The 14326-nt window shown below is 39.8% G+C and overlaps 1 protein-coding gene across 1 annotated transcript in view; it reads right to left on the bottom strand.

Moving 5' to 3' along the window:
• Positions 1–11608, bottom strand: part of LANCL1 (LanC like glutathione S-transferase 1) — a gene marked incomplete at its 3' end in the record, with an annotated part of 38506 nt that extends 26898 nt beyond the window's left edge. The window contains exons 1-2 of the mRNA XM_080689944.1: positions 11525–11608; positions 7674–7791 (exon numbers count right to left, since the gene is read on the bottom strand). Of these exons, the coding sequence (XP_080546070.1) occupies positions 7674–7791; positions 11525–11605 (199 nt within the window). The 5' untranslated portion in view covers positions 11606–11608. The remainder of the gene's footprint in view (positions 1–7673; positions 7792–11524) is intronic.
• Positions 11609–14326: the final 2718 nt, after the last annotated feature.

Raw genomic sequence — 14326 nt, 5'->3', positions numbered from 1 at the left:
CACCTGGTCCCGATCTAGAGGGACAGAGCACAGAGGGATCCATACAGTTCTTCTACCCGTGTTCCTGCTTCTCCCCTCCCTTCCTGGCTTCTCTGATCTGAGAGGCTGGGAACGTGTTCCCACACCTGTGCTGCCTGGTCTCTCCCCTTAGCTTTTGCAAAGTCTGGCCTGTCTGCAGGCTCTCTCTTTCTACCTCTTTCCTGTTACACATGTGGTCCCAAACACCTCTGCCGCTTTTACTCTGCATAAGTAGTAACTACTGTAATAATGTCAGAGCACTTTCCTTTTGTTCATTCAATAAAAAGTTATTAAGCACCAACTATGGACTGGCATTTTGCTAAGTGCTGAAGTTATTAGAATAAAAGTAACAGATGCAGCTGTAGCCTCCTTGGCATTGTCTGCAAAAGCCAAATTGCTTAGACATGTCTTTCCCTCCCACCATTTATTCTGATCTGTCTATAAATATGCTCATCCTGCTCATTCGAGCACAGTGTGATATCTAAATCTTATACTTCAAGCCTGTGTCTTAGAAATTTCAGATAGCTACAGTTCAAAGACATTATTACATACAGTACAGTCAGAAAGATAGCAGACAACACTCTTGGCAGAGCTGTCTTATCGAGTGGTTGCTATGAAGGGCTCTAATAAGCTGAGTGGGGACCTGCACCCTTTATTCTTTCTACCTGCTTTACCAGCGTGGGCTAGGAGGGATAGGGGCATATAGGTGCCATACTCTCCACATCTAGGTTCCTCTCATGAGGTGAAGGACATTCGGTCAGGGCTCAAATTAGACACTGAAATGCTGGCTCTGATGTAGAGCTACTTATAAGGAGATCCAATTGCAAGGAGAAGTCACCTGCTCAGGGTGATTCCTTTCAAATAAATCTGGTGTCAGCAGTAACTAAGAGCCACATGTTAACACCATAGCTCAAAGGCTATACATTTGGCAGATCAGAGGAATAGCATCTCAAACACTGTAATGACTTGCATTTAGAGTGCAAGTTAATATTACTCTGGGGATTATGCTGCACAGCCTCTTATTTAAAATGTTATCTAATACTTGAAAAGAGGAAATATATGCCAATCTTGGCCTCATTAACTTTGTGAGTTGGTTACAGCTTGGGTCATGTCTTTTAGAACTAATGCCTCTAGAGTCCTGTGGTTTTTTTTTTTTTTTTTAAAACATGAGCTAATCATCATTTCCCTTAGGAATCAGCATAGTTATGAGTAGGGGAAAATGAAATTGAATGAGGGCCAGCATTTTCTCTTAAAGGCTTTAGTGAGATCAGCTCTCCTTGGGGTTTACTTAACTTTTCTACTATATTATCTGCAAAGGAGACAATCATTCCAAGTACATGCTTAACATAAGAACACTTTATCTGCTCAACTGATGGAAAGTTCTATGGTTTCCATCATCTAAAGTACATTAAATCCTCCCAGAACCTATAGTCTATCAGGAACAGAACCCAGACCGGCCCAATGACAGGTTTGCTGGGGATTCCCCATTGATCTCTGGCCCCATTGAGGATGGTTCAGTAGCTGACCAATGGGACTCGAGTTTACCGGGCTTCCACCTGTTATTTTTCTGTCTTGTGTGCTGTTATGTGCACAGTCACATATAACATTCCTGATGAAGTATCTTAATAACCCAAATGCTGCTCCAGCTGTGAGCCCATGCTGTAAAGAACTCCCGTAGATCTACTGGGAGGGGAATTAAGGCTAAAACGACAACTAAGTGCTTACCGCTGGCATGTGCCATATATCAATATCATGATATATTATACTTCAATTTACTAAATTTTATAGGAGAGGATTCTGGTGAAAAGAACTCAGGCTGTTCATTTGAAATATCACTTATTAACAGTTGCATGAGCTACTGATTGATTTCAAACTATGAATGATAATTCACTTGAGAAGATACTCAACAAGACCCCAATATAAGCAAATATAAGAAAAATCTCCTGTCTTGGGCCAATAAATCTTCTATCCTAAAATCATGCTGATTAATATAGGATTAGGTAAGGAAAAGAACATCTATAAAAGAATGCTAGAGATTTCATTTTTCTAGTTGCAAATACCCATACATTTTTCTAGGTTTTTCTAGACTCAAGAATATTTACTCTTGCCTATTTAATAAGGCTGTTTTCCTTCTTCCCAAATTCCATTCTTTGCTTGTTTTTTTCCGGGGGGGGGGGGGGATTGAACCCAGGGACATTCTACCTCTAAGCTATATCCTTAGCTCTTTATTTATTTTGAAACAGGGTCTTGCTTAGTGGTTGAGGCTGGCCTCATATATAGAATTTTCCTGTCTCAGCTGACTCAAATCTGACTCATCATTAGCCATTTCTAAAACATGTGTACAGCATGATTATCAGGTTGTCGCTTGCTCAAACTACTCCATCTTCTAGCTGGTATTTAAATCTTCATTTATAAAATGTGCAGAAAAAAAAACTCAAATGTAAAAGCTGAGAGTAAACTATTTCTCTCCTCACTCAAAGGTTAGATAACAAGATTCAAGAGCAGGCTGGCTTGTTGAGGGTGAGCTTTAACGTTGTCACCTGCTGCTGTGTAACAATCGAGTACTTGGTCTTGCTCTGCTTCAGTTAGCTCATCTGTGAAATGGAGATAGTATCCATGCCCTGGGTGTGTTTTCAAGGTCAGAGTGGTGAATTAATGTACAGCACTTAGGATGGAGTCTAGTACATAACATTAGTTATTAGAGTATATGCACATTCTTGTTCTGTCATTCAAACAGCACAGTGATTATTAACAAGATTGTGTGTTGATCTTATGTCCTTCAACAGTCAAATGATTATAAAACTGTGTACTGATGGTCCTCATTCCTTTGGAAACCGAAATTCAGTACAAAAATATATATATATATATATATGTTGGTGGTGGTACTGGGGATGGAACCCTTCAACCCTTCTACCTGGGCTACACTCCCAGACCCATTTTATATATTTTTTAAATTTGGAAACAGGGTCTCTTAAGCCAGTGAGGCTGGCTTCGAACCTGCGCGACCTCCTGTCTCCGCCTCCCCAGCATGGGGATTACAAGCGTGCACCACCATGCCCCATTCAATATATTTTATTAGTTACTGAATGCTTCTTACTGAACATAATGTATAGTAATTCACTAACTCTCAATTATTGTCTGAAAAATGGATTCATCAAACCCCCTTGTTCCTGGGTGAGAATGAGAGAGATCAGAGGGATTTATGACAATAATTGCCTCATTTGATAATATGAGATAGATTTGGAGTTTTATTTATTTTTTGTAGCACTGGAGATTGAACCCAGGGGCATTCTACCGCTGAGCTATTACACCCAGCCCTATTTTATTTTTATTTTGAAAGAGGGTCTCACTAGACTAATGAGTCTCACTATTTGCTGAGGCTGTCCTTGATCGTGCAATTCTCCTGCCTCAGCCCTCCCAAGTACTGGGATTACAAGCATGCACCAACATGCCCAGCTAGCTTTGGGGTTTAAAAAATTTTCCCTCTTTTTCCCCCTAGGGTTAGGTCAGATCATTTAAATTTTCTGTTGGGAATAGAAACATGTAAAAGTCAGGGAGATGGCTTTCAATATTGCATGATGGCAACCTACAGGTATAAATATGTAGGTTTCCAATGGGAAAGATATTTAAATTCTAATAAAATCTCCCATTAACTGTTCTCATCACTGTATCATATCCTCTGCTTCCATTTTAAAATAAAATCCAGCCTGGGTGTGGTGGTACACAGCTGTAATCCTTATACTTGAGAGGCTAGGACAGGAAGATCGTAGGTTCACAATTGTAGTCTCAGCAAATTAGTAAGATCCTGTTTCACAATAAAATTAGGGCTGGCTAGGGGTGTGGCTTAGAGACAGAATGCTCCTGAGCTCAACCCCCAATATCTTTCTCTCCCCCCTCACACACAGCCAAAATAATTTCAATTGCCAAATAGTTTGTAAAATGAATGTACTTTCTAAAGTTATTATTTGCTTATTTTAAATTTGTGTTTAAACCTGTACATATTACTTTTGCCAATAGGATGTTTTGTAGATGTGGATTATTGGGAATAATCCTATTCCAAATTTTAATCTTATCTGAATAGCATTAGCTATCAGACCATATCATTATTGGGAAATAAAACACAACAAATAAGATGGTAAAGCTTTAACTAATCATTTTGCAAAGCATATGTATCATACAGAGATACTCTAGTAGAAATTTTAGTAAGTATCCTGCCATCATTAGCCTTAATTTTTACTGAAAAGTCAGAAAATGGGAAAAGTTGAGAGTTCAAGTTTTCATTTTAAGTATACATCAGGTACTTTATCTCTTCACTAGAACTCTTTTATTGTTCAAGATCAACTAAGAGAGAAAGATATATCTAGACAGGGCATGAACAAAGCCTCATGAAGTTGAGCAGCCTTGTTTGTAGTTTTCTTGAGTTATAAAGTAGAAACAAAGATGTGTGACTATGGGGTTTTGTACAGAGATTCATGGTACAAACAAATTAAGGACTGGAATCCCATAATAGCAAACAAGAATTTGAGAGGAAGCAGAAGGGGAGACAGAAAACTATTTAGTAAAGCTGAGAAAACAGCAGTGCTTCATAGTATTACATCTGGAATTAGTTGCCATCCTTTCTAGACTTAAGTTATACTTAGGTCTAGAAAAATTATTCATGATTTAGCTATCAGACCATATATCTACTGAAGAATAATTGTTTTTTTTTGTGTGTATGTGTGGTACTGGGGATGGTACCCATTCTACTTCCAAGCTACACCCCCAGTTCTTTTTTTTATTATTCTTTATTTTGAAACAGCATCTCAATGAGTTGCAAAGAGCCCCACTAAGTAGCTGAGGCTGTCTGTGAACTTCTGTCTCAGCCTCCCAAATGCTGGGATTGATTACAAGTGTGCGCTACCAAACCCAGCTTTGAAGAATAAAATTTAACTGAATGAGACAGTAATTTAATTTTCTAATCATAATCATGCAGTTTTCTCATATAAACGATATAATAGTTTAACGTGCAAAAGCTTTCATTGTACACTGAAAACATATGTTCAATATATATCAATGTTGAAGAAAGAAAGTAATAAAAGTAATCTTAGTACTTGTGAGGCTAAAACAAGAGAATCACAGGTTCACAGCCAGCCTTAGCAACTTAGCAAGGTCTCCCAAAACTTAGTGAGGCACTGTTCCAAAATAAAAAATAAAATAGGGCTGGGAGTGTGGCTCAGAGGCAGAATGCCCCCATGTTCAATTCCTAGTACCACCATTACAACAACAACAACAACAAAAAAAGTAAAGATTTTCTACAATGAGTGTTTCTTAAAGTAATGATAATTTTGGACAAGTCAGTAATAGAAAGAAACAATAAGATAATATTTATATAAATTAGAGCTATAACCCTTATTTCCTAAAAAGTATTTATTTAGAAATATAACACAGAAAGCAACATACAAATATACACATCATATAATGAACATTGCTCTGACACACTACATTAAGTATTTTTATCATGTTGTTTGTGAATGCATTTTTTGGTAATAAAATTGCAGTTACGAACAGATAGTAGTTGGTAAGCTATACCATAACAGGAGGAGATGGCATTAACATGATTTTCTGTAGTTGAATCAGCTTTAGGTTCTCATGCAACTCAGGGCTTTGTTATTCAGACTGTTTCAACAGTGGCAAAGGGCAGCATTTTACTAGACTGAAGGAAACAATCTATTTTATGTGGAAATAATGATTTTAACAGTGTTCGATTAAGGGACATCAGGAACCTTGCCTTGAAAGCTATTAGCAAATGCATCTAAAAGACTTTATACTACATCATAAAACAAGCAACTAAAGACATACTAAACTGCTTAGTATGCCAGTTTGCTCCAGACACTTGCCATATAAGCTGCTTTTAAGATCCAGCAATAAGTGTCACAGATACTTATGGATAAAAGATGCTGGCATTCAAAGGAGATAATGCATACAGCCAAAAAATTTAAACATAATTTGCATTTTTCTCTGGAGTGAATTTTCTTTTCTTTTTTTTTAATAGAGAGCCTGACTTAGTTTCTCAACTAGTGCTAGCATTTAGGGGGTCTAAATGATGGCTTTTTCCAACATTGCTAAACTATTAATTCAGACTTGAAATCAATCCCTAAATCTTTTTCCCCTAAAGTGTGGTATGTTTTAATAAGCAATAATATAAGCTCATATGACTGATAATTTAGGGGGTTAAGTCACTCTTTTTTTAGTCAGTCCTGAAATTAAGTCTATACACCTATCTCAGTCTTTCTCTATGGGAAAATAAAATAGAAACTACAATATATTAGAAAAAGACGTCTAAGTTTGGGTATTATGTATTGATATAATACATTATGTTATGTAATGTAGCAATCAAGAGGAAGACTGCACTTTATACATCTAATTTGAGCTCTCAACTTCATGTTGAATGCTTCTTTAAGGATGCTTTAATGAAAAATACTAAGAAAATATATAGATCCTTTTAAGAAAAAACAGACTTGCTTCAAGGACTGCCAAGAAATTGCTATTAGTAACTTTGTTTTGTAAAGAAGCTCACAAACTGCAGTACATATAATACCATGTATCGAGACCACTGATGCTTGTAAATAAATGGAGATTTCTAGGGCTCTCTATGACCTACTGAATCAAAATCTTGGCTGCGAGGCCCAGGAACCTCCGGGCTACTCTTCCAGACCTATTTTATATTTTTTTATTTGGAAACAGGGTCTCACTAGGTTGCTGAGAGCCTTACTAAGAATCTGAGGCTGGCTTTGAACCCGTGCAATTTTCCTGTCCCAGTTTCCCAAGTACTGGGATTACAAGTGTGTGCCGCCATGCCTGGCTGGGAACCTACATTTTAATGCAAAGCACCATGCCTTAAAAATCATATTCGAAGTCTTTAGCTACAAACTTGTTCCTCCTTGTCCATTCATCAAAGTAAATGGGAAACTGAAAAACACTGAGTCTCTAGACTGTATTTTAAAATGACAATGCTGGGTTTTTATTTTTGTCTTTCTACATTAGATAAGCTAATTTTAGTTTTTCAGTTTTCCTTCTTTGGTTTCTCTCTCTCTCTCTTTCTTTCTCTGTCTTTTGGTGCTAATGACAAATGTACTATTTCTTCTCAAATTTTTACCCAGCTCTAAATGACTGAGATTGGTAAAGAGCAAGTGCAAACCAACCAGCAATGATCAAAGAATTAGTTCATGGGATCAATATTGTACCATGCTCTTGCAGAGATTCCCTGTTACGAGACAACTGTTTATAAAATACTCTAGACATATTTTATTCCTTTACAAGAAATCCTTTTTACCTCTATTTTAGGCACTGAGTTTTAGAAATCTTCCTAATTAATTCTTATCACTGAAATCCTACCTCTAAATTCACGATGTAATGCCGAAAGTCAAATTTTCTCCTCACTAGCAGCCACCCAAATGTCATGTAGGCCTAAGAGCATCATGCTTACCACACCCTAAATCCAGGGCCCAGGTAACCACCCACATGTCCTCAAACCTACTGAGAGCGAGCACCTCCTGGAGGGAGTGACTCACATGCAGGCAAAGGAGGCATTTAAGGGTGTGCCCTTCCAGACAGCTTTTGAAAACTTTGGCTTTCATGTTCAATGCTTATGCCAGCTGACAGTCAGCATTCCATACCTGCCCAGCCAGTGTAGCCAGTGCCATCCCGAGGGTCTGCTGACTTTAGGCCTCTCTCCATTTGCTGAAGGAGCTCTCGAATCTTATTGGTCAAGCGCTGTGAGAACTCAGGAGTCAGCTGTAGATATTGAGGGAAAACAAACATCAAAAAACATTGTGCCACTGAGTGACCTATAATCCCAGCTACTTGTGAAGCTGAGGCAAGAGGATCGCAAGACTGAGGTCAGCCTTAGTAACTTAGTGAGATCCTGTCTCAAAACAAAAAACAAAAAAACAAAAACCCAGCCGGGCGTGGTGGCACACACTTGTAATCCCAGCATTCGGGAGGCTGAGACTTGGAGGATCGTGGTTCGCGGACAGCCTCAGCTACTTAGTGAGGCCCTCTGCAACTCAGTGAGACCCGGTTTCAAAATAAAGAATAAAAAATAGGGCAGGGGATGTAGCTCGGAGGTCAAATGCCCCTGGGTTCCATCCCCAGACCCGAGGAAAACACACACACACACACACACACACACACACACACAAATCCAAAAAACAAAAAGTGCTGAAAATGTAGCTCAGTGGCAGAGTGCCCCTGGGTTCAATCCCTGGAGTGGGAGGGGTGCAATGCCCAGCACCCTGAAGGGTTTATTTCATTTCTACTTAGGCCAGAATTTTGTGGCTGGAAGAACTATACAAATTAACAACAGCATATTAACAAAATTTAAAAGTACTACCTTGCTCAAGGCAACAAATATGATGACTTAAATGTTCTACAAAACAAAACAGAAATCATCTATTACTTAAGCCAGTATTTTCATTATTATAAAAAGTGTTTTATTAAAGTATACACAAATCAAACGATAGGTACTATTTTTAAGCCACTGAATTCAAGCAGCAACAATGTTAGTTATTTAAAGACCCATTCTACTTGTTTTTAAGAATGGATTTTTTCAGTCAGGTGTGGTGGCACACACCTGTAATCCCAGTACTTGAAAGGCTGCAACAGGAGGATTACAGGTTTGAGGCCAGCCTCAGGAATTTAGCAAAATCTTCAGCCACTTAGTGAGATTCTATTTCAAAATAAAAAATAAAATAGGGCTGAGAATATAGCTCAGAGGTAAAACAACCCTGGGTTCAATCTTGAGTACCATAAAATACAAAAAAATTTTAAAGTTGAAAAAGTAGTTTTAAAAAAGCAAGACAAATTCATACTCATCAGGAACCTCAAGGAGAGTAGAAAGCACTGATGAATGAATGAGCCTGGCTACATCCTTACCTGTTATTAGCTGAATGATCCTGCTTAACCCACAACTTCTTTATTCTTCCACTGCCTTCATAAAGTCAAGAAAATAACCCCTGCCTTGCCAATTTCAAATGTGAGGATTAAATGAGATCATATGGTACAGTCTTTTGCATACAAAGGTACAAACGTTGATGTTATTATAATCTTTAGCAGGCTAAGGGTCTGTGACAAGCAATAACTTGGATATGGATTGAAAGTACATTAAGGCTGGAGGTCTGGGGTTATTAACACCATACAAAGGCCTATAGATATTGGGCAAACTGTAAGGGCCATACAGACATGTTCCTATAGGTATAGTCTCCCTAAAGGCACTTGAAAAAAAAATATTTTTTTGGTGGTACTGGGGTTCCTGGAAGCCCTTCTACCTCTGGGCTACACTCCCAGACCTATTTTTACATTTTTATTTGGAAACAGGGTCTCCTAAGCCAGCGCACGCGGCTGGCTTCGAACCTGCGCGATCCTCCTGTCTCTGCCTCCCAAGCGCGGGGATTAAAAGCATGCGCCACCATGCCCGGCTGAAAAATATTTTTGACATATTGAATCATTAAGTCTCTTTAAAAGTCACTATAATTTATCAATCATTTTTGGAACTTGCTGTGATGTATGGATTCTACCAAAAAAAAAAAATTCTAACCACCACCTGTTATCATCAAAAGCTCACATTTAAGGAGCATCTTAACACTGGAAAAAGTTAAAAAGGCAGAATCAGAATTAATAATTTAAAAAGACATTATGATTCGCTTCTGAGGAGCATCCCTAATAAGGCAAGCCAGGCTTTTAACCATATCTGGATTCTGAAAAACCACTATGATTCCTGACTTCACACCTACATTATTTGATAGACACAGTTCTATTATTTAACAATTTCTGCCAACATGCATTTTCAACCAGACTTGAAAATACATTTAGTAAGGTAAAATATATTTCGATATTAATATAAAAGGTCTGTAAATCTTTAGGAGATAGCAAGTACATTCAACAAGAGACCATGCCATCTTCTGTACATAGATCACAAATAATTTACCATCTCACTTGGCCTTACTTCAGAAGGCCAAGAATAATGAGAATGCTTCACTCTCAGGAAGGGAAGTTATTTTCTCTTTGGACCTTACTGCATTTAATAAAGGTGACCTGCCCAAGAGAATATTGATTACTTGTGGCTGACCAACAAATTACACAAACTCCAGCAAAAACATGAAAAGTCCCCTTTCCTGGTTGATGTCAGATAACAGACCAGTTTTTTACTGAAATTTTTGTGTTAACAAATTGAGAGACAGTTCCCTAAGGTATCATCTTCTGTATTCAACATTAAATAATTTTAGAACTGGTATGCTAGTTTCTTTGTTGGATCTTTTAAAAAACTATGTTAGGCTATAAATCACATTATTTTGGGGCCAGAATCTAGATTTAAGTCTGTTTTCTTCCCTTAGAAGTGAGTTACATTGGTAAAAAGCATTTAATTTACAGGCAACCTAAATACTGAGCTACATTTTATTGAAAGCTTCTATCATTAGACTACATCCTTAAGTATTTTTGCTGCCAAGATGGGATGAAGAAGCACTTCCCCTCCAACAAGACAAGACAGGACACATACCTCAGCTTTTGGGTATGTGGAGCTGGGAAGAAAACAGGTTCCAATGGCCAAAGGGAAGCCATCACACTTCAACATAATTATAAAAAGCTTTGTCTGGGCAGCTCAGTACTGCCCAAAGAAATGCTCAATACTGATCTTTATTTCATTTTTTTGGTGGCACTGGGGTTCCTGGAAGCCCTTCTACGTCCGGGGTACAGAAGCAAAATCAGTAGGGCCACGGTATCACCTGTGAAGTGCTTTCTGTATGACTGATAAGTTTTGAAGTAAACTGGTAAAATATAAGTGTGTGTATTCTCTTCGAAGTTGGTCAGGATATTTCAAAACCAGTATTCTAGAAAAGTGCTGTATTTCCTCTTCACAATTATATTTATCCAAAGAGAAATGAGAAAGCACACACACAGGCTCTCTTCTGCAAGCACCCTGTGATGTGCTCACCAGTTTAACTTTCTGGTTTTTGTTGTTGTTGTTTTTCTCCCAGCTGTGGAAATGCCCTGCAAAAAGTGACAACAGTACAAAGAATTTCAGGCCCACCTCCCACATTTCTCCTAGTATTTATTGGTTTGAAAGATATCAAGGCCACACGCCCAGGTTGCTCACCATTACCCTACCCATACTTGAGTAGGATCATAAAAGGAATAACAAGGCAAGAGTAACTACTGTTCAAATTCCTTGTGTCTCCTTATGCAACAAACCAAAATGAATCGAAAAGGCCTGATTACGTGGTAAACTCCATATCCTCCAGTTTTTATCATTTGTATTCTTAAAGACTGAGGTCATTTCTCCATTATTGGTTAATAATCAGGACTTTATCTCATATTCAACATGGCCAGAACTCTAGTTTAACACGTATTTTATATGTTTAGAAACTGTTATGTATTTCTTTTCATTTTTCTTTAAAAGGGGATGCTCCACAGAGCTTGCGGGGTGGGTGGCGGGCAGGGAGGGGCGCAGGCGCATCCACCCCAAACTCACCCTGCCAGCAGAATCAAAGTAGCCTTCGGCCAGGGATTTGTTATAATCGTCATAGGGATTCGGGAAGGCCCTTTGAGCCATGACGCCGGAAACGAGCCTGCAGAACAGGGGAAAAGGCGATCTTAGGCAGCGGCCGGGGCCGAGGGGCGCGGGCGGCCGGGGCAGCCGCTGCCCACCAGCTCGGGGGCCCAGCGGACCCGAGACCCACTGCCGCCACGGCGTCAGGGCGCCGCACCTCCGCGAGAAGGCCGCCAGGGCCCGGAACCTACCGGGACGACCGGCACCCGTCCAGCCCCCCACGCCCCCGCGCCCGCGCAGCAAGGCGATCGCGGACACAGCGGCCGACACCACCTGGGACCCGGCCTCACACCGCGCAGCGGCGCACAATAACAGAAGCGGCGCTTTCACCGCCCACTTCCTGCCAGGGGGACCAATCAGAACCTGCGCTGTAGCGGAGTCCCGCCTCCTTGCTTTCAGTTTGTTAAAGAGACAGGAGACTGATTTTTTTTTTTTAAAAGACTAATAGGGCATAGATTAAATCCTCAGTAGCCACAGTGAACCCACGTGCAAATGTGCCCAATATTTCCTGCCTTTTTTTAAAAAAGTTTTTTTTTTTAAAGTAATTTCAAGCCGGGCGTGGTGGCGCATGCTTGTAATCCCAGCGCTTGGGAGGCTGAGACAGGAGGATTGCACAAATTCAAAGTCAGCCTCAGTTACTTAGTGAGGCTCTTAACAACTTAGTGCTACCCTGTTTTCAAATAAAATAGAAAATAGGTCTGGGAGTGTAGCTCGAGGGTAGAAAGCCCCTGGGTTCTAACTCCAGTGCCACACCACACAAAAAAGTCATTTCAAGTCTAGAGTTATAACAATTTTTTTTTTTTTTTAATTTGGAGAAGAGAAAAAAAGACTGCCTTGAAGTCAGAACATGTATTACTGTTGATCTGACTAAATAAAATTGGAGATGATAATGCCTTTACAGAAACCTTCTGATCTTTTTCTTTCACATCAAAGAAAGAAAAGGAAAAAGAAGAAAGAAAAGAAACAAAAACAGTACCACTACCATTATCATTAGCCACCAAACCCAGCATGTTTTGAAGAGAGGAACAGCCTGTTCTTCGGGGATAATTCATAAAGAGAAGTACTTCAGAAACCAGGTGAGTGCCCAGGGGACCAGGTATCAAATGGTAACCGATAAAAATTTTAGAGAAAATAAATAAAAACTCAGCTTCAGCAACTTAGCAAGGCCCACTGGAACTTAGTGAGACCCTGTTTCAAAATTTAAAAAATCAAATGGGGCTGGAACGGTGTGTGTGTGTGTGTGTGTGTGTGTGTGTGTGTGTGTGTGTGTGTGTGTGTGTCTCAGAAATAGAATGCCCCCTGGGTTCAATCCCCAGAACCAAAATAAAAAAAAATTACAAATAAAGAAGGCGGGCAGAACAGGAGATCCACAAGATGCAGTCTCATTATCTAAAACAGTTCCTTCCATTTAAACTCAGATCCCACCTGGTGCACATTAGGCCCATTCTGTTTGCTTAGAGAATTTTGAAGTCCAGCTACCACTTCGGTCACTGCTTTTCCTTCCCTCCTGCTTGGCAGGACCCTGGCCTCCTGCTTCAATCGCTGAGGTTCAGTTCCTCCTAACTCACTCTTATCTTGAAGATTGCCCCTCTGTGGATGCCATCCTAAACTTTGCCTCCCAGTTTCCTTCCTTCCTTCCTTCCTTCCTTCCTTCCTTCCTTCCTTCCTTCCTTCCTTCTTTCTCTTCCTCCTCCTCCTCTTTCTCCTCCTCCATCTTTCCACTTTTGATATGTTTGGAATAATTACACATATATAATTGCATATATATGTAGTGATTGTACATACACACATGTTTTAATGTTCCATTTCTTGACTTGTGAAGTTATCACGTGTGAATTCTCAGAAAATGATCACTGTATTATTGCCTTTAAGTCAGGATACTTCTAGAAATCTGGGAGGAGTTATGCTAAATAGAGAAAACAAATACCATCTAAGAGTTCTTTAATTCCATTTTAAGACTTTGATTTCAAAATGTCATGTGTTAGGATGAGAGGTAAGTAATGGTTATCGAGAGGCCCCCAAACACAATCTCAGAAATAGAAATGCCTTTCACTTAGTTGAGGTTAGCTTTTCTCCATGTGACCGTTCAGGATTGCAGGCCCCCTCCACCTGTCTGCAAGGTCTATGCTGGTCATACGCATGTCTGCATTCCAGCCTGTGAGGGGGTCAGGCAGACACAGTAGTGCACCTCCCTCGTTGTTTCACCAGTGAGAATTGTCACACGGCCACCTCTAGGTGCCTGGGAGGCTGTGGAATGAGGTCTTCTGAACAGCTGTGCCAGCTATAATGAAAGAAAGTGGGCGGGGGCGCTGACTTTGGTGGACAGTTAGTATCTCTAATGCGTAATGGAATTGCTAATAAGTGATACTACCTGTGCACTAGCAAGAGCGCAGTGTACTCAAGTATCTGTGGTCTTCCCTTTGCCTCTGACCTCATAGGAACCACACCCTCTCTGTGTCCTCCAGAGGATTCTCTTGGAATTTGTTAGCGGCTGGATAGAAGAAAGATCGTGAGACTCCATATTCTTTATTTTCCCCAGGAAATGCTCCTTCCTCCCAAACGGGCATATGAATGAACACACACACACACACACACACACACACACACACACACACACACATGCTGGCCAAGTGCATTTTACGTTTTTTCCTTTTCCTTTGATCACATCTTCATCTTCTAGTGGAGTGTATGCTTTTTCCTTTTCAGCTCAAAAGGGGTAAAAGC

The sequence above is a fragment of the Muscardinus avellanarius genome (assembly GCF_963383645.1).
Source record: "Muscardinus avellanarius genome assembly, chromosome: 2".
NCBI classification, from domain to species: Eukaryota; Metazoa; Chordata; class Mammalia; order Rodentia; family Gliridae; genus Muscardinus; species Muscardinus avellanarius.
This window is presented reverse-complemented; position numbering and strand designations above follow the sequence as displayed.